This window comes from Vicugna pacos, chromosome 15 (genome assembly GCF_048564905.1).
Source record: "Vicugna pacos chromosome 15, VicPac4, whole genome shotgun sequence".
Lineage (NCBI taxonomy): Eukaryota > Metazoa > Chordata > Mammalia > Artiodactyla > Camelidae > Vicugna > Vicugna pacos.
In genome coordinates this window covers 16,670,376-16,692,008 of record NC_133001.1, presented here as the reverse complement: position 1 = coordinate 16,692,008, position 21,633 = coordinate 16,670,376, and the positions used below count along the sequence as shown (strand labels likewise).

Here is a 21,633-nt window from a genome sequence, read left to right as displayed (position 1 = left end):
GTGAGGGGGTACACAGTTTCTCAAAATTATTTTGGGGCTGGAGAAGGGTACATAAGGAAAAAAGTTTTAAAAGTACTTACTGAACTTTAGCAACAACAAACACCATTAGAAATGAAAAAGGGACTAGAACCACATTGCTTATGGAACATAACCTTCTCACTCTTTCTTTCTCTATGTAAAATACCTCAACCTCAAAGGTTCTGTGTTCTTTCAGCAAAGAAGTATGAGGGCCTCTGAAAGGTGGAGGAGAAGGAAAGACCTCCTTCCTCTCACTCTCCATTTCTTCCTTTTACTCTGATCACTGGGTAGATATAAATTACCACTGCTGATGCTAGGGACCTGGGCAACACATGCTGGATGTGGTTCAGGGTGACCACAGTCAATGACAAATAGCTGTTGTGTGCCCATGTTTGTTAGGCATGTACTGGTAGACAAAACAGACACAAATCCCTCCCCTTGTAAAATGCAGTCAAGTGGAGAAAAGTAAAACAGGAAAGGGGAATGGAATAAGAGCAATGTGCAATTTTAAATAGGGTAGTGGGGGGAAAGCCTCACTGAGAAGGAAATACTTGAAAAAAGATATGAAGGAGGTGGGGGAATGCATACATCTGAGGGACAACATTTTAGGCAGAGAGAACAGCAATGCAAAGGCCCTGAGGAAGAAGTATGCCTGCTGTGCCCAATGTGGCTGGAATAGTCAGGGAAGAAAACAAGTATCAAGTGATGAAGTCAGTGAACTAAGGTGTAGTGGTAGGGCAGGGCCAGTACAGGCCCTTGCAGGCAATTAAAGGACTTGATTTTATTCTGAGGGAGATGGGGAGACACAGGAAGGTAAGGAAAGAAAGGACACAAATTAACTTACTTTTTAAAGTGGCAGAGGACAAGCATGGAAGCAGGGACAGCTTTTAGGAGGCTATTATAAAAATCCAGGCAATTGCTCAACCTGCCTCTGTACATCCTCTGCCTCAGGACAAAGGAAATAATTTTGAGAGATACAGCAAGGAGAAAGGGGATTTCCTCAAGCCTTGCCCCTTCCAAACTTTCAGTTCTAGTTTTAGTCTAAAAGTTTAAGGAAGGTGATTTGTTGTGAATCTGAGAACGGAACAGCATCCGCACGAGGCCAGTTTCTAGCTAGGAATGGTGCTTAACATGTGTGCAAGACACGAAGGCAAATAAGTATCAAGGCAGATCAAACCACACACCCAACAACAAAATGCAGTAAGATGTTTTGAGGAAAGGGTTTCGAAAGGAGAAAGGCAGGGGCCCTTGGACTGTAAATCCTGTCCAGTTTAAATCCTGCCAACATTTTTATTAGGACACTTTGATGTAGTATTTGGAAGGAAGGGAGGGAGGAAGGAAGAGAGGATTGGAGGGGGAGAGGAGGTCAGGGAGGGAAGGGGGAGGAGAGAGGGAAAGGTGAGAAAGAGATAGAGACAATGAAAGAAAAAGAAGAGAAAAGGAACCATGGATTCCTAAGAATAATTTGGTGAAGACTATCTGAAGAGAAGATCTAATGACAAACCTTTGGTGTGTGGGAAATTTCAAGTGCATTTCTAGAGAAGGGCAGGGTAATAAATTATTCCTACACCACTGCTAATTTGTACAATATGATATGAAAATAGAAGCTAAAATAACTAAACAAAAAAAAAGGCTTAAGTGCATGAGATGTCAAAAATTATTATTTAATACACTCATAAGTCCACGCGGTAATTAATTTTCCCTACCCTTCTCTTTCATCTATCACTCCTCTACAATATAACCTTAAAATTCCTAGGGTCACTATCGGGTATGAATCCTACTATTAACTGCCCCCAAAAAGAGCATAAACTCTATAATAAATAATTTTTCCACATAGTTTGTCTTCATATTTTTCCATATAATTAATTTGTAAAGTAAAAACTAAATTGGTAGATTTCCATTCGTGTTGTCACCATACAAAAAAGTATTTCTAACCTCACAGATGAAGAATATACTGTCTTTCCAGATGAAAGACGGTATACTTTGGTCTCAGTAATTTGTTTAATGTAGTAAATAAAAATAATGTAACTATAATAAAATGAGACAAATGCAAAAATTGTATTTTAAAAGTAAACAAATATATGCGGACTTCTGGGTAAAGAGAAAAGATCAAATTCAAGTGTGCACTTTTGCTAATCCTCTAAAACAACAGTAAAGAGATTTGTTAAAAGAGCATAAAATCAACCAGGATGGAGACAGTGAGAGTGTAGGGAATAGAAAAATTTGGAAGCTGGAAAGCAGAGGGGAGTGGTAAGGGACTTATCAGAGCCAAAAACAAAAACAAAAACCCCCAAAACAAAAACAAAAACAAAAAACCCTGAATCCTAAATTGGCAGCAGGGGAAACTGATATTCCACAATCAACAAAAGTTCGGTGAATAAATGCCAAGGAATTCTGGAAGTGGGGGTAGGAGAAGCAAAATAAGGAAGACTGACTGAAAATCTGTTTGAAAAAGAGGTAGATCCTCAAATCCGCAACACCACTCCACCCATCCAGGCGAATATCTGCTCTAACTCCTGCAAAAGACTAGAGTTACTTCTGGAGATGGTAAAATGAGGGTCTTTTTCACTGGGGGTCATGAGTCACATGAAAGGAGATGACACCAGATTGCAATGTGGATCTAGAGGAAAGAATGAGGAGCACCAGAATGGTAAATCTGTGGGTATCGATATAATAGATATGCATGACTTTTAAGACAAACATTGTAACACTGTATTATCATAACAGATATGTAACAATTGCACTGAGAACAGTAAATAGAAATATAATGTTAACATTACTGCATTTTACTGTTTTTTTGTTTTATTTGTTCATTCTTTTTTTTAAGTTCCACATGTGAGTGAAACCATACAATTTTGTCTTTATCTGACTTATTTCACTTAGCATAATACTTTCAAGGTTCATTCATGTTGGCACAAATGGTAAGATTTCATTCTTTTTACGACTAATTCCATTGTGGATATATACCACATTTTCTTTATCCATTCATCCATCAATGGACACTTAGGTTGCTTCCACATCTTGGCTATTGTAAATAATGCTGAATGAACATAGGTGTGCATGTATGTTTTCAATTACTGTTTTTGTATTCTCTGGATAAATACCCAGAAGTGGAATAGCTGGATCATATCACAGTTCTAGTCTTAATTTTTTGAGGAATCTACATGCTGTTTTCCATAGTAGTAGCACCAATTTATATTCTCACTAACAGTGTACAAGGGTTCCCTTTTCTCCAAAACTTGCTATTTCTTGTCTCTTTTATAATAACCATTCTAATAGGTGTGATATGATTCTTAATATAAATATAAAAGGGCTACCTGTGTTGATACTAATGCATCTATTTTATTTCATTTCCTTGTGTATACTTCATGACTACATTTAAATAAAATCCATTTTATTTCTCCCCACCCAAGTTAGTTCCCCTAGCATTGTATCTGCCCAGATACTCACAGTAACATTTTAACAACTACTTTAGAAATAAACTGAGATTCCACCAGAAAAAAGGATCAAGAGTTTCAGTCATATCAATACTTCAACAGTTACTTATCTGAATAGCTTGTAACTTACAACAAAAATAATACGTGACTCTTTAATTTGCCATATATATAATACACATTTTTAAAATAAGAAACTCGCCCTCTTTTTTCTGCCAGTACCTGCTCCGAGCACTCTTGCTAAGGTTGTAGAGACAGCCATCCACCCAGCTAATCTCTGACTCACTGTTCAACCAAAAGCTATAAGCAATAAAAAGGAAGCACCACTGTGAAGTGACCAACTAATGCTCAACTAAGGTCTTTCACATGAGATTTTACAAATGATGAGTGTCCAAAATGATTGAAAAATATTTATCACATTTAAAAAATTGGAAAACTTAGCATAATAAAAATAATGGCAAGGAGAAAAATACTCAGGTTTTCTTAGAAAAAAAAAATTCTCAGATAAACATTTCCTTGAATGGTATCTACTCCAGAAATTAGATTACAATAGTATTGATCCTGTATTAATACTGGTAAGGAAGAACAAACATTTAAGAGGAAAGATTTGTAAAGATAACTTTTAGTATTTTAAGCAGTACTAATTTTTTTTTTTAAAAAGCAGCAGGAGCAACTGCAGCACTACCAATAATCAACACTACTTAACTGACAAATCTTGTCTAAAACAATTTAACGGATCCTTATTTTTTTCCTAAAGATAACGGAGTACTAGTACTAGCTCTTAAATAAGTTTCTGAAAAGTCGATAATGAAGTTGGATTTGTCTGACATCAGGGTGGTACCTGCCACCAGCCCCCTCTTCTTGGACATTTGGATGTGTATATGATGAAAGAACCTGGCTGAGCCGAACTGGCATTCCCACTTCTAATTATTAAGGGATTAACACAATAACTCATCATCACACACACATACCAATCTTCCTAAGACCAAAAGAAAATCAAAGTAGTTCCTCACAAAAATGACTGGAAATTCCTCTATTTTAAGATACTGGCTATAATAAGATATTTGATTCAAAACCTCTTCTGTACGTATTCCAGTCATCTGATAACAAAACTTGAACCCAAGTGTGGTGGGTAAGTACTAAAAAATGTAATTTTAATTTTATTTTCAAAGTTGTAGTTCTAGAGAATCACCAAATAAACTGGTGGTTTATCATCATGCTTGTTAAATTACTACTTTTGTTAAAATAAGAAGAGCTCTGGTTCCATTTTTCTTCTTCTTCTTCTTTTCTTCTTTTTCAACCAAGAATCCTTTCCCTAACTGAGGATATTGCACCATTTGAATGTGGGGGTCAAAACCTAGACTAAGTCTCTCCTTATAAACACAGATACACAATAACCCACTCTGATACCTGACCAAATCACAGTGTTGGCAGTAAGAAGGGCATAGCAATAATCAGAAGCATGTAATTTGGAGTTGGATACACGAGTGTTTAAATCCCACCTCTGTTATTTATTAGCAATGTCAACTTGAGTTTCGGTTTCATCATCTGTAAAATAGGTACTACTTCAAGGGGTTGTTCAGATTAAATGAAAGCGCACACACAGCATGCTGTCATACAAATGCTCAATAAATGATGGCAGCTACTGCCCCTTGTTTTCCCAAGAAAGGAGTTGTATCTTGCTGCTCCTAAAACATAAGTACACATTGTGGTGGTGCGGCTGTTTCACATATAAACTATCACTTTATATACATACAGACATATATATATGTATAAGTTATTACAATGATTTTTCAAAAATAATAACTTAGTAGGTTAGAATTACTAAGTCTTAAACATGGTGGTGATCTCAGCAAAAAGGGTAATTGAGATGACTTGTCTCAATTGGGTAACAAGAGAAATCCAAATCTGAAATAAGCAGAGTCTAAATTAGAAGTTCCCTTTTTCCGGGGGGGAGGGTATAGCTCAGTGGTAGAGTGCCTGCTTAGCGTGCACGATGTCCTAGGTTTAATCCCCAGTACCTCCATCAAGAAATAAATCACTAAACCTAATTATCTACCCCTCCAAAAAAATAAATAAATTAAAAAAAAAAAAGAAGTTCCCTTTTTCTGAAAGTCTACTAGGCCACACAGTCCTAAAAATGAATGGAAAAAAATAAGTTTGATAAGGAACTCAACAATCAGTAAGTAGCAATGTGATAATATGTTATATCTGGTGGGGAAATAGAATTTTAAAGAAAAAGGATTTGCTTCATCTTATATTCCTATTAATTCTGTTATATAACCATTTCTCACTGTAAATTTTAAAGATGCAAAATGCAACACTTCACGAGAATAAGACCATACAAATTAAAACAAAAAAAACTTCAAAAATTTAAAGCTGCCTCATGTTCTTAACACACTCTGCTACATCTCAACTACCCACACTGGTGGATTAGCCATAGCAACGTTTTCTATCTTGCTGCCTCCTCTACCTATACTTAGCTGGTTCAGGCCAAGAAAAAAGCAAAGCTAGGAAGTAACATATGCATCTTTAAATATTTAAACATATGTCTGAGTACTCTGCCAGCTGCATTCCTAAATCCAGTATACATTATATTATTGTGATGGTTTTTAGCATTAGCCTTGCTTCTAGTCCAACTTCACCATGGCATCTCATTCCCAGGAATATGACTTATTCCTCCTTGCTACAAGCCTCAGTGATCTCAGGAAAGGTTCTTGCTTTATTTGATGCCCCCCCTGGCCGCACCTGTTCCCCCTAATAGTGAGTTATTAGATCTATTTAATATCTGCTCTGATTCCTTGACAGCTAGGCTTCTGGTTGCTCACTCTAACCAGGACTTGGGTCTAATTGTATGTCATTCATCCTTTCTCCCCTGGAAGCATGTCCCAGTTGTATACTGAGTAAAAGAATCCTGAACTTGCTCCCATGTCCAGTCCCATGGTCCCCCTCTGATGCAGCAGCTCTGCTGGGATTTATCATTCTCGTGTTGCTTGATCCTTAGTTATGTTCTTGAGTGTATGGCTTAACAAGTAGAGTAGTTAAGAAAAGGCAATGCCCATAGGGCAAGGCAGTTAAGTAAATAAAACACACATAAGTATACAAGATGGAGAGACGGCATGGTTTAAAAACAAACAAGCAAAAAAAGAGCATGAAGCAGGGAGACACACCCAAATTCCAATAAATATGACACACTGGGCAAGCTTTGGTTTTCTCTTCTTCAAATGAGGATGAGTGAGATGATTAGTGAAGTAATCCCAAACTGTGAGGCTGAAAAAAATCATCCAAGCATGTCTTCTTTCCAATTCATAGATACTGGGGATTCATTAAACTTTCAGAGATTAAAAGGTTAGGAACTCCTGGACTTTCCAGCAGAGATTCTCAAAAGGTATTAATAGATTTATACCTGGGGTGGTGACATGGCCAGAGCTCTGACAAATCACAACCACACACATGACATTTTTCAGTGAGTGCTAGATGATTACCAAGGTCTCCTAAAGATCTGTGATTCTGTGGCCCTGATGATGCAGGCTTTCACACACTGGTACTGTGCTCAGAGGCATGCTAGCGGGGTTACCTTTTATAAGGGAGATGGGTTTGAGTTGTTGCATGTCCTCTGAATGGCTTAAAAAGTTACATCCTGTATATGCAAAACATTACCAAGGTTACATCCCCTCAATTCGTCCATAAAGAGTCTACTGAAAGATCCTTGAGAGGCAGAGACAGTGACTACTATAATTTTGCATGTTTTTCAGTGCCTCGTTCAGCAACCTTGTAAAAATACTTTGCATGGATAAATGGACCATATAGGGATTGAAGCAAGTTCTGACTAACTTCACCAAAATTAGGGCTACAAATTCTGAAAACTCCTTAGTAAGCTCAGAAAGTATGTTGATTGTGTGAACCTTAAGTTTGTATTGGTGGGTAAGAGAGAACAAAAACTAATTTAGGCAGGATGCTTATTATATAAAATAAAAATTGAAAAGTCATGGAAAAGGAACAAAAAGTAGAAAACACACATGCTAAATCAGAGTCAGGTTAATGAATGAAGACAGCCAGCTCAGGCCTGCACATACAATATGAACTTGAAAGTGTGGGTCTCTGTACTTGAGGTCAAAGCGATTTTGTCAAATTTTGTTCTATGAGTTAAACATAATTAGAAAAAACATTGCCCTTTAGAAAAAGTAAGTACATCAACCAATTACAGAGGGGGAAAATTACTGGAGTATGATGCAATCAAGAAAGATCCTAGGTTAATGATTGGGAGTTTAAAAGAACCCTATATATACATGCAAAATTTTGAATATGTGCATCTTTAGGACAAGGGAGTCATTGCTTTTTTTGGATTCTAAATAGATGATGGTCCCAAACTGGTTAAGAACAGACTTAAGTAAAAATCCAAAGCCTTTTGAATATCCATTTGTCTGAATTTAAGAAAAAGCAATTTTATAAATATAAACTGCTACCACAGAAATGATACTGCTTTTATTTTTGGCTACTTTTCTAGGACTACATATAATTTATAGAACTTAATGCAAAGCATGGAAATATCACAAAGTATAAAAAAATGAAAGGAAAAAGGTTTTGATTTGACAAATGAAACTCTATATCAAGCTGCATATAGAGAAGTAGTGTTTCATACAACCAAAGTAACATTAATTTATGGGACACCAAATCCATTCAAAGTCAATACTGAGTGAACTGTTTCTCACACGCTGCTCCTGAGAAGTAACAATAAGCCAAATTGATAGTACAATATTGCCCCCTACTGGAGCCTACTAGTAAAGATGAACCTAAAAGAATTAACAAGACTAAAGCGTTTACTTTTAAAAGGCCATAACTAGAATTCCCTTTTCCCATAAATGCAAGTTTAGCCTAATATTAGCATAAGTCTGGGTTATTCATTCTATGGTAATTTTAGTGTGACAGTAATTTACTGTGGTGTAGAAGTTTAGAGGAATCGATCATGAGTATAAGGTGACATTTAAAAATTACTATAATAAATGTTCTAATTAAAACTATATAGGACCTTGAAATTTGAAAGGGCTGAACAAAATCTCTAGTCTAATCAACTACATGGTGCACACCTTCCCTGTATAGGTCTCTGCCAAGCAGTTGCCCAGCCTTGGCGGAAACATTCTGGTGACTGAAAACTCACTATTCCTGAAAAGTCTATCCTGTTCTGGATAATTCCTTATAGCCAAAAATTATTTCCCTCCTGAATCTATCTGTCTGGGAGGAAAACCCTCAAGATTTTAAGGAGAGAAAATTCATCCCACTAAATCACGCATTCTCCAAATTAAATAAATCAAGTTCCTTTGGCAGCAGCTCCTGTGGCCAGGGTTTAGATGTCTCCCCCATTCTGAATGTACTCACCTTAATGTGTGTTTGTTTCTACTGCTATAACAAGTTACTACAGACTTAGTGGTTTAAGACACACATTTATTATCTTAACAGTTCTTTAGGTCAGAAGTCTGACACTGGTCTTACTGGCATCACTGGGTCAACAGGTCCAAATCCTTTTCTGGAGGGTCTAAGCCAGGGGAGTCTGTTTCCCTGCCTTTTCTAGCTTCTAGCTACCACTCGTTTTCCTTGGCTTATATCTTCCTTCCACCAACTTCGAAGTGAGCAACATTGTGTCTCTCTGACCATTCTCCACAATAACCTTTTCCTCTTAACCCTGACCTCAGTCAAGAAAGGTACTTTTAAGAACTCATATGACTAGGCTGAGCCCCTTTAGATAATTGAGAATACTCTTTCTCTCTCAGCATCCTTAATCTTAATTACATGTGCTATTTTTCTCTTCCATGTAAAATAACATATTCACAAATTTTGGGGATTATTACAGGGACTGCCACAAAATGCCTTCCCATTTGTACTGGTTCTCCCTAAAGTAGGACATTCCATCTGAATATGGCACTTCAGGAACAGCCCACACTGAGTAAAACAGGATTGTCATCTTCATCTTTCCAGATGTTATACTTCTAATATCTGGACTAAAATCCAAAGAAGTTATCCACATCACACCCATAATTCTCACTGAGCTATTAACTAAAACCCCTAAGCCTTGTAAGCCTTGTAATCCTTGTCTATAAACATAGCTCTTAAGCCACTCCAGCCTTATCCTTTACTTGGCAGTTGTTTTTCTAAACCCAAGTATAAGAATTTATGTTTAATCCTGTTCAATTTTATCTTATTAGATTTTTCCCTATTCCTGAGATCTTTTTGGATCTCAATTCTAACCCTTAACCTATGTGCTATATGGCCAACTCTGTTTCTTGCACACCTGTAGTGAGTGTTCCTCAGCATCACATGTTCTATCCTGCAGCACATCAGAAATCTCCCTGAAGTTCAGTGATTCTTGAATTTTAATATGTACACAACTTGTTGAGGGTTTTTTTTGCCCCATCTCTTGAGATTATGATTTAGGAGGTCCGAGACAAGGCCCAGCAATTTGTTTTCAACAACTTTCCTCAGGTGGGTTTCAAGTGGTTGATCTGCAGAGCTTTGGGAAAACACTGTTCCATTTGATACTAGACATTAATCAGCTCCTTTTGGGTATGAACAAAATCCATCCAACTGTCTTCACATCTTGCTCATGTTTCCTGCCACTTTTAGGAAGTTACCATGAGGAAAGAAACTTGGTCAAATGACTAGCTGAATTCCAGTCATACTGGTGCTACTGTATTTCCCTGTTCTACCAGTCCTGCTAGCCTGTAAAAGAAAGAAATGACACAGACATGATTTGTCCCTAGTGAACTTGTTCTATGTATTGACAACAAAGTTTTCCTTATCCTTACTGCCCACAACTTACTTTTTAGTTCCTGATCCAGAATCTTGCCAAGCTTTTAGAGTCAAGCTCCCCGGTTGGTAGTTAATAGAACCAATTTTCTTTCCCTTTGGAAAACTGGAACTGCCCTTATCTGTCTCCAGTCATTTGGAAAATCTGCCTTTAAAAGATCTCAAAGATCACAGAAGCTGCAAGTTCCTTCTGAACCTATTCTGGAATGTAATTCTTGCAGGCAGGAACACCCGAACCCATTTGGAAATGCCTGACTCTCTGGAACTTTCATTCTTCCTTTCCAATGATCATTCTACCCTTTTCGGTTGAAGGTCATATTCCTTGACAAAAAAGGACAGAAACCAAATAGGATTTCCAGAGTTTGGCTTCTCTATATCATGCATCAGCAGCACACCATCAGTTCCAGAAAGCAGATCTATCCCCTTTTTCATCTCTTTCTTGCTCTAAACATAACCTTAAGCACCCCATGTCTTCCCCAGCAATTCTTGCAGGCCTGTACTCATTAGAAATTTTATTTTCCAGTTGCTATTATAGATCTAAACCTTCTTCTACATTTACAGTAATTTGAATTCACCTTTCCTGTATATATATATTTTTAATTGATTTCAGGTTGGCAAAAAAAAATTAACCACTGGAGTTGGATGATACATAAGGGTTCATTAGACTAGACTTACTACTTTGGAAATTTTCCAAAATAAAAAGTCATACAAATATTTATGTAAATACAGAGAGAGAGAAAAAGAGAGAGAAGAAGGATAGACCCCATTTCTTCTCACTGAGATGTATTTTTCCCCTAAACTTTCATTTCACTGAGATATGGTTTTTTTATGTATTTATGTATTTATTTATTTATTTATTAGGGAGGAGGTAATTAGGTTTACTTATTTAGTTTTTTTTAAGAGGAGGTACTGGGGATTGAATCCAGGACCTTGTGCATGCTAAGCATGTTCTACACCGCTTGAGCTATACCTTCCTCCTGATAATTTGGTTTTAAGTAAGGTCTGAATTGCACTTTATCTGAACCCCCCAGTCCTTTCAGTTTATCTTCCAGCTGATTCCTATGCCATTTTTCTTTGCCTTTTCTTTGGACTGTTTGAGGTCTACCTATCAAAAGTCTAGGATATATTCTAATTATGCCTGTTTCTCCCTTCCTATCAGGAACACAATTTTTAGAAGGTTATCAATTTTTCATATAGAAGTAGATTAGTTCCCCCATTGTCCTTTAGGACAGTGGTTCTCAAAGTGTGATCGCTGTACCAGCAGCACCAACATCACCCAGGAGCTTGGCAGAAACATAAAGTCATGGGTCCTAGAGAGCCTGAGACACTCTCCAACGACTCCTACACATATTAAAGTTTGAGACTCACTTTAGGAGAAGAAGCTGTTTCAATTTAAATGCTGTCAGACAATGTGCTTTGAACCAAATGAGGTCTCCATCAAGTGCCTAGGCACCTGGAGTCCTTCATACTACTGAATACCTTTGGGACTATCTTACATCTGCAACTCATCACTTCTTCATTACCACGGGGTATACAGCACACTTGTACTCCTGTATCTATGCTGTTTCTCTCTTTTTATGCTCCTCTGGATGATGTTCAGCATCCTTCCACTTGCAGGATCTCAGATGTCAACATAGGTACATAATTTCTTACCATGTCACACTGTTATATCTCTCCTTTTAACAAATCTGAGTCTTATAAACAAGACATCCTTCCATAGTTACATTCAAATAGTAAGGCCAATTCCAGCAAGTCACCATGATGGCCATGAGATATTTATTACTCTCCTTTATAATCAACTTAACATTCAAATTTTGTATGTTCTTATAAAGACTTTAGAACCTCTAAGTATTATGTCCAGCTGGTTTCCATCCTGTTGTTTTCTGTGAATCACTGGATATTGCCTCCATTTATTCTGCTTACCATGTTTTGTATGATGTCTAACAGGGGTTTGTCTTGTTTTGTTTATCTCTTCTTTAGCATATTAAGTCTATAATTGTCCTGACCAGATCAACTAGTTCCTAGGAAAACACATACAGAAGCTGTGCTCCACCCCTCCCTCCATATTCTCCCAACCTCAGTGAACACGACGATGATTATACTAAGTGTAAGCTTTTCTTTCTAAGCTTTTAAATTAGTGCTTTTATAATGATGGTAAATAAAATCTATACTTGTAGCCAGAAAGGGATTGGTAGTGCCAAGAATATGGATGGGTTAATACAAAATTAATAGTTTGATTTTCTTTTTTTAATCCTTTACTTGAGGTCACCACTTTCCTTGCTTCTTTTCCAAATAGGAATATAATAAATACTACCATGTTGATTAAAAAATGATTTGCTTTCAAATCAATGTATCTGTGATCGTAATTTTCTTCTTTAGAAGTAGAAAAATGTTGAATCATTTAAATTTACTCAATTGTATATTCCACTCTGAATTATGAGATAACTAGCATCAATCAACTCCACATAGATCAATGTTTATTTTACACACAGACAAATAAGTGCTAAGTTTTATAAGATCTAAGTTGAAAAACCACAACCTAGATTAAACACAGCAATAGAGAAGTCACAGAATTTATGTTCAAAAATACAAGAATATTCTGAATACGTGTAATTTGTTTAAATTGGGAAGTGTAAAAAATAAGTTAACTAGTTTAAAAATCAATTTATATCCAGCTTGGCTAACATATCTCAACTCCAAAGAAGTAATAAAAGATGGCAGTAAAAGTGAGTAACAAAACATAATAATAAAACAAAATGACAAAGTGAACCATAAACACAATTTGCTGAAAAAAATTTGAGTTGTGGAAATACAAAATTGCAAACCTGTGAATAATTATTATTCCTAACAAATGAGTGGGTAAAAATATATTACTCATTATTACAACAAAAACAATTGAGTCACTTAACACACTAAACTTTGGAAATGTATTAATTTCCCGATAACTGGAATAGTTACATATTTCTGCTAAATAGTTTGGTGGTTAAAAACAGTTTCAAAAAGCAAGAATAGTTTATGCAAAATACTTCTATTTTTTAAAACAGCATCTTCTATTTCTAATACAGAATATAAATACTTCTTAAGTATTCAATAAATATTAATATTGTTAAAATCATTGCGTAAGTGGTAAAAATGGACAATACAAATTTTCATGTAAAAACATAAACTTTGAGAGGAAGAGTTTGGTAGTAACATATATAACCACACTTAGAAAACATACTTCTTATTCCTATTTTTGTTACTCAAACACTGCAACTCTTTGTGAGTCGCTTAGCTTTTGAAAGTCTGTTTCTCTCTATCAAAACTGGACCCGGGAGATGACCTATCAGTGAGAAATGCATTGATAATTATGTTGTTTTGTGTTTTTTGGTGGGGAGAGGTAATTAGATTTATTTATTTATTTTTAATGGAGGTACTGGGGATTGAACCCAGAACCTTGTGCATGCTAAGCATGCACTCTACCACTGAGCTATACCCTCCCCTGCACTGACAATTGAGTAGAAAATGACTTTTAAGTGTTTATAAATCTCAGTATATCATTACCGTCCCCTTTACTCTTCTATTTGCTCAGTTATCTTGTCATCAACAGAGATAATACTTAAAATCATTCTACTCTTTTTCACTTCCCAGCACTTCTCTACCATTCTATCCAGCTTCAAGAAGTCTTAAGGCAAGCTTCAGCCTGTCGGGGGCTAATAAACATGCTCACCTAAAGAAAGTGGTGGAATGAGATGTAATGTTCTGGTGATGCTTTGGGATTCCTGAGGAAAAGATACCTCATACATATAAGTGGATGGGCTTACCACTCAATGCTGTAATATGAGATTACAGAGGTCACTCTCCCTATACTACATCCAGCAATATTAACAAAGATAGTTTTAACATCAGTATTGACACACAAGAATGTTACAATAATAAATACTATTATTTTTTTCACTTACCAAAGGAAAAAAGTTAAAAGAAATATGAGGCTATTTCTCTCCCTTTTTCTAATGACTAAAAGAGGTGTCACCTTTTTATATTTTACTCCAGGAAAAAGAAAGCTCATCATAATTGAAATGATCTTACCCTAGGACCATTATAAAACACACACATCTGCCCCAAAAAAACCTCTGGAGTCCTCGTCAAATCTCTTTCTCTGACCAACATGCTTCACACAGAGCTAATGCTCATTGAATGTCTGCTACTGAATAAGGACCTTCAAAAAAAGGTGGCAGTCTTGTGATGAATAAACTAACTTGAACCAATCGTTCCTTTTTTCCATCCAGTATCAAGCAGCTATAATGATGTAATGCTTTCAATCATTCAATAAATACATAAAATGTAAAAAATATAATATAGTAAGGCATATCTCTACTTCCCCATTTTTGGAGAAATTTCTATTGTGTACTTCACATATAATTTTATGCAAGTAAATGATCTTACCTCTCTTACAGATAGCTGTGGTGGGAAGGAGACTGAAAATACCAAGTTGGTGAATTCAAACCCAGAGCCTCCAACCTTTTTGCACACCTAAAAAAGTATTACACAAAAAGTATTTTTTATTACATAAAGAAGTATTATACAAAGTCTCAGAAATTGCTGAAAATTTTACATTAATCTTCATAACATGAATTTCTAGTCTAGGAGATGACACTGCTAAACTTCCAAACTTTTACCTTTGAATAGGAAACACACAAACATCCTGAAATCCAGTATTTGCCAACTATGACCCTGAAGACTGATATCATGAGGTGCCAAACAGCCAGAACTCATCTGCAGAACAATCTAGTGAACATCAAACACTTTTGTAAGTCACCTCACAATTAAGAAGAGATTTTAAATAAAATAAAGGCAAATATGGCACTTTTGACACCTGGAAACAAAAGACAATCTCACATTTAATCATGTACCTTCCACAAGGCTGTTCTAACACTTGTCTTTTCCGGACATTAATAGGTAGGACTAAGAGCTTTTCTCTAACTCTTTAGCTATGTTAAACAGCAAAGGGAAAACTGATATATTTTTGTTCAGTTGAACAGTATTTATAACCGAAATTCATGGATATATATGTCATTAACTTTTAGATATGTTGGTAAAAAGGTAATTTGAGAATAGCAGGCTTTGTTTTTGAAAAAAGAATTAGAAAACATTCTAATGATCCACTTGTGTGAGACAGGTTGAAATGAATGGCACTGTTCCTTTAAATACACGAATTCTAGGTCTTAAAACTGAAAATCTTTACATGTTACATATTAATAAAAAAGTTTACCGTTTTAACGAAGTCTTTTTCACAGAAATCCTGAAGAATTCCTAGGCATACATTGCATACATTTAAATTTGAGTTCTTGGAAGCAGTGCTTCCATCTTCAATAATTGAGATCTTTCCCTCTCCATTTTGACTCAGGTTATCCATCCTATCAATCCCATCTTCCAGTTCTTGTAGTCGAATTTTCTTGGGAGGTGGGTTTGGAACTTCCGAAACTAATTCATCTTTTTCAGTTTCCAGAAATTTTTGTAGTTCATTGAGCAACTCCTGTAAAGTTAATTTTTAAAAAAGGAATAACCCTTTGACAATGTCCGTAAGGGTAAGATGAAGCATGAAAACAGGAATGAAAATTATGACATATCACAGATTTATACAATATGGATTTATATCAATTCTGGAGCAATCAATTAGTTTTATTAACCAGCATTGGCTTTCTGGGGAATTTAAAAGAGAGTTATTTAACTCCTATAATATATCTGCGAATGTTTTTTCAAAAGCATTTCATACATCAGTGAAGTTGAAATCCTAAATCTGAGACAGAAAGACTTCATTAGTCTGGTTTGTAGTTTATTAATTTATTAATCTGGTTTGTAGTTCTGTTGTGAGGATCATTCACTTGCTAATTCTAGTAAAACAAGTAAACAAAAACAAAAAAAATCCAACTTCAATTCTAATAATTAACAAATAGAAATACAAACTGAATTTCCATCTTTCCTAGGTTTTTGAATAATCTTACAACCACTAAAACATCATATATACAATATTTAATGTGAAATCTGAACAATTAGACAGATTAAAAGTCTATCAAGTAAAAATAATTTCAAGGCAATTTACTAAACAAAAGTAAACAGATGCTGGCAATGCTGAAATCTGGCACCATAATAACAAACCATTTATAGGAATTAATTTAAAAAAGCCCTCTACTACATTCTGGTTTGCCTAGTTTCTGTCACTCTTTGTGTTAGAATGTAAAAAGTGTCTTCCCTAACAAGAAGTTCATACTGCTTGGCATGGGGAACTATATTCAATACCTTGTAGTAACTTATGGTGAAAAGGAATATGAAAATGAATACATGTATGTTCAGGTATGACTGAAGCATTATGCTGTGCACCAGATATTGACACAGTATTAGGGGGTATAGCTCAGGGGTAGAGCATTTGACTGCAGAAATTGACACAGTATTGTAAATTGACTATACTTCAATAAAAAATATATATATACACACACAAAAAAGTGCCATTCCTTTGAAACTGTTCTTATATTTCAGACATTCCCCTCATCTAAATACTCAGAGGACTTTTTCTTTATTTCATCTAAATTAGTCAGGTTTTATTATTCAGTTGTTGAATAAATACTCGTTTGAAATTCATTAATATTACAATTTACTGACTCTAAAGGGAAAAATCTCTCATTCAAATTTAATTCATTTCATTAAGACATTAGCTCTCCTATTAAATCTTTAGAAAAGAAATACATACTCATACATATATACACATACAGGCATATTATGACCCACACAAATAGGTTTATTGTTACCCAAAATCTATAATGTCAATATAGCATAATATAGATATATGTATGTGTACATATATAATTATATGAATAGAAAATACCAAAATATAAGTATGTTTACCCAGAAAAAGTCCTCAAATATTTTCATGTTTATTTACATAAAATGATACAAACAAAAGTTGATAACACTGTCTTGTTATATATTTAAATCTTACAATATATGTATAAAATAATAGATTATAATGTATCTGAAAAAATGTATAAGTTATACAAAATCAATCTTACTATTTTATAGTCAGAGTGTGTATTGATGAATATACATAGCATATGTACCATTTCCATTTTTCAAAGAGTTTTCACATACTGTCCCTTAAAATCCTGTGAGGTGGATGTTATCATCATTCCCATTTATAGAGGAGAAAATTGAAGCTGGAAAGTGGTGGACCTGGGATTCAAATCCACGTCTTCTAACTCCAAATTCTAGGCTTTGGATTCAGACAGTTCATATCCTAGCTCGCTCACTTAATAGCTGTGTAACTTTGAGCAGGTTGCTTAACCTCTCTGTGCCTCAGTTTCTTCATCTGAAAATAGAGACAATCATAGTATGTACTTACCTAATAGGTTATCATGAAGATTATATGAGAATTTGACATATAATAATGCTATATGAATAATATAATTATTATTTCCAAAATAATAGAAACAACTAATACAAAGGAGAAATGACTGCTATTGCTAACTCCTGGGCAATTTTAAAAAATTATAAGGAACTGAGTATATGTATGCATGTGTTTGTGTGTGTATTTGTACTGTTTATATAAGTACATATTTACATATATAATTAGTATTTGCCTCTAAATAGAATATCACTATTAGAATAAAACATATTTCATAAAATGTTATGTATTTTATGTGAAATACTCTATTAACTATCAAAGCTCTCTGTATATTACCATAAATGTCAAAGATCTCAGTATATTACTTTGTTGTTATTAATAGCAGTTATGATGATAAGCATTTACTTCTAGAGGGTTGTAAATACATATTTGTAAATACAAATGGTAATATAGAAAACAGGAAAAGAAAAAAGGCAACCAAACCCACAATGCTTCCACTTAATAGAAGATCTCAGGACTATCACCCACTCCTGTTACATCTTACTAACATCTGGTGAAAAGCACTATTTTGTGATATTCTGTCTAGATGTTCTTTAGGAAAGGTATATACAAACATTAAATGCACCAGGGAATTGCTCCACAAAGATTCCACTACATTAAATGTTAGATATAATCACTTAAGAAGGAACTTACATTTGTATGGTTATGACAATCCTCAAATTACCATTATCAGTAATTATTTTATTATAGTTCTCTAAAAATTTAATGAAGAGTTATGAACAGATACATACCCTTAAATATACAAATACTGATTTCAAAATAGAGAATCTTTCTTAACTTTAAAAAAGAAAGAAAGAAAGAAAGAAAGAAAGAAAATACCTTGTAGGGAAGTTTGTATGGTGCATGAAAATCCACACCACAGAATCTGAAGATACATCTTGGACAGGTACCAGTACTGAGCAACAACTGGGCCACACGCTTGTTTCCTTCAGTCAGCGGAAACATATTAAATAATTATAACTAGAAAGGAAGAAAAAGTAAAACTAATGAGCATCTTTTGTGTTTTACTTTCACAAATATATTATCACCTTTAAGGATAACAGTTTATATTTGAAAATCAGTATTTGGTACTCTCCAATAATGTCCCTTTCACTATATCCATATTGAAACATAAACTTGAAGGCAACTTCTTAGATGCATCAGGTAAGAGTTTCTAGTTGTTCAGGACTTTAACACTCTAGATTATGATAAAGTGCATCAACATAACTAAATTAATCAAAAGACATAAAAATAATTTAAAAAATGGCTGTCTCTGAAGAAGGTAATGAAAACAACAATACAGAGTGAAATTCTGCTTTTTATTTTGTACCACTCAGTACTATTTGAGAACACAAGAGTAATAAATTCAATAAACTTTACTGTTAGAAATTAAAAGTTAGTTTGCTAGGAAAAAAAATAAAGATTATTCTACACAATACTTAACTGACTTTAATGATGGTTAAGCAATCAAGTATGGATGTATGTATGTGTGTATGTGTGTATGTATGTATGTATGTATGTATGTATTTAAGGGAGAGGGAGGTAGATTTACTTACCTAATGGAGATACTGGAGACTGAACCTCGTGCATACTAAGCACACACTCTACCACTGAGCTAGACCCTCCCCTGCCCAGGTATTTAAAACAAACTGATCACTATATCCAAAAACATCTATTTTACTTTGATAAAAAAATAACTAAATGACAACCAACTGTTACAAAATGAGAAAAATCTGCTTCCATCATGCACAAAACTCCAACAAAAACAAATTAAATGCAAAATATTTTAGAGTAGTTATTGTCAAAAATCTTTTCAATTTGAACAAACTCACTTAGGAATAAATACTACACAGATAATGGAGGGAAATCCAATATAACTCTCTTGCTGCCAGGAAGGAGAGGTAGTAAAAATTAAATTACTTAATCATTCCTTATGGCAAAAAAAAAATCTGATTAATGAATGAGCTCACATTACTTTAAAATGAGGAACTACTGGTATTTCATAAAGCCATGATTGTATGGTACAGTATGGTATGACTACAGTCATACAGATAAAAGACTGGCACCTTTAATTTGCACAGTTTTGTAATTCAAATGAACTTGCTTAATATTTTTGGGAGGGTGAAGCTCTTTCCAAATGCTTACTAAGATGACTCTTAGAATTAGTTTGTGTTTGCTAACTCTTTAAAACCCACTACTTACTTGCAAGATTCTAAATGTTTGTGGCCACTTATGAGGAGTAGATCCTTGACACGAAATAATGGGAAACACAGGTAGATAGTTCTATGGAACTCTTCACCATAAAAATCAGTTTAGCAGGCCGACTATAAAAACAGATTGCCTGTGCCTGGGTTCTAATTCAGATGAACAAGTGAGTTGGAAGGGAAGAGAAGAAAGCCAGGCTTGTATGGACACACCAGTGAGAACTTTCAAACGCACAGATTAGGAAACACTGATTTAGGGTTGCCTAAGTAAATTTGAGCTCCAGAAAGTACAGAATATGTGGAGAACACCCTCTACATAATGAAAGTGTGTGGTCATTATTATTTATAATAATCTGAATTCTTCTTCTTCTTCTTAATACTCTGAATCTCTTCCCCCAGACCGTTTAATCTGCTAGTTTGATGGTGAAAAGAGGTTGGGATTCTCTGAGGAACTGATTATCAGCCTTTAAAGTGTTTTCCTGATTGCATTCCCCTCAAAGAGAAACTGTCTCACCCTTTTAAGTTCTCTTCTCTCCTTTTCATTAGCTGAGGTCAAGGATTTCATTTAATTCAGAATTAATCTTTAACTCAAAAAGAGAAACAAACAAGCCCTCCTGCTCAATAAATTCATGAGTAAGTACTTTAAAAGGGTACTTTGTATCAAAGATTTCCCCGGAGACTTTTGTTGTATTAAAATGTATTCTTTTCTCCCCCTTTGCCTTAAAGACAAGTATTTGTTTCTCCAGTAGGTTCTGTCGAATAAACGTAGCATACTAGTCAATAAATGACAAATTACAATATGTTGGCTCCGAAAACTTCCCAAACCTGTTCAGAATTAGGAAACCTCCCGTCTTGAGTAATTTGAAGAGGACTTTAAAAACAACAAAAAACCCCCTCTCTTCCTTATGTATGTGTTAATAAAGGAATAGACTTACAAACCTCTCAAGATCATTTTCACCTACAACAATGTAGAGACTTCTAAGGCACGTTAACATTATTAGAAAATACGTTACGCCTTAAATTTGGTTGTTTCATCTCAGTGTACAGCGCTGAAATGACAGGATTTCATAAGACATCAGAAATCAGTTGTTTTATAATTAGATTTATTTCTTTGAAGGAAAGCCCTGAGAAATGCATTCTATGCTATAAGGTTTCCATTGTTGGTTGCCTTTAAGATGTTTGCTTTTCATTTACGTGTTTATACAAAGAACTGTAACAAGTCATTGCAACAGAACCTCTTCCCACGTGTCAGGATCCCTACCGGAATCCAGTGCCTTCTCCACAAACTAGCCCCGTCCCTGATTTACTAGAGAGGACGGATTTTTTTTTTTTCACCTCTCGGTTGATTACAGAAACTATTGCAAACGGGTAAGAAGCGCGACATGTGAAAACCATTAGAATAAGGAGACTGAATCTCACATCCTGTGATCTTTTAAAACTTATATCTATTCAGAAGGGTGTCATTCGTCTTGTGCGGGTGGGGGTGGGATGTGGATTTCCAAAGAAGGGGGCGCTCATAACTTCATCGCGCTACCGATACACTCAGCTGCGGAATCTATTCTAGACTTCTGGAAAGTTCATCCCCAGCTCTAACCTCGAGTCTTTGGGCAACCAAGCAAGCCCTTCTCCCTGTCAGTCGGGTTCAAGAAACTTCCCACTCACCCTTCCTTGCTAACAAAGCCGCTCCAGCAGGAAGGAAACGATCCCCTCCTTCCACACCTCTCGTGTACCCAGTATGCACCCCCCCCCCCCACCTCAG

At 35.2% G+C, this 21,633-nt stretch overlaps 1 protein-coding gene across 3 annotated transcripts in view; it reads right to left on the bottom strand.

The window, feature by feature from the left end:
- PUS10 (pseudouridine synthase 10) overlaps positions 1–21,633 on the bottom strand; it is a 54,941-nt gene that overhangs the window by 32,702 nt on the left and 606 nt on the right. For 2 of the 3 annotated variants that reach the window (XM_031675640.2, XM_006201482.4), the window contains exons 2-4: positions 18,511–18,651; positions 15,505–15,768; positions 14,679–14,765 (exon numbers count right to left, since the gene is read on the bottom strand). In XM_031675640.2, coding sequence (XP_031531500.1) covers positions 14,679–14,765; positions 15,505–15,768; positions 18,511–18,636 — 477 coding nt within the window. In that variant the 5' untranslated portion in view covers positions 18,637–18,651. Of the gene's footprint in view, positions 1–14,678; positions 14,766–15,504; positions 15,769–18,510; positions 18,652–21,536; positions 21,632–21,633 lie in introns of those variants that run through there. The other variant, XM_072937694.1, reaches the window with a different exon arrangement.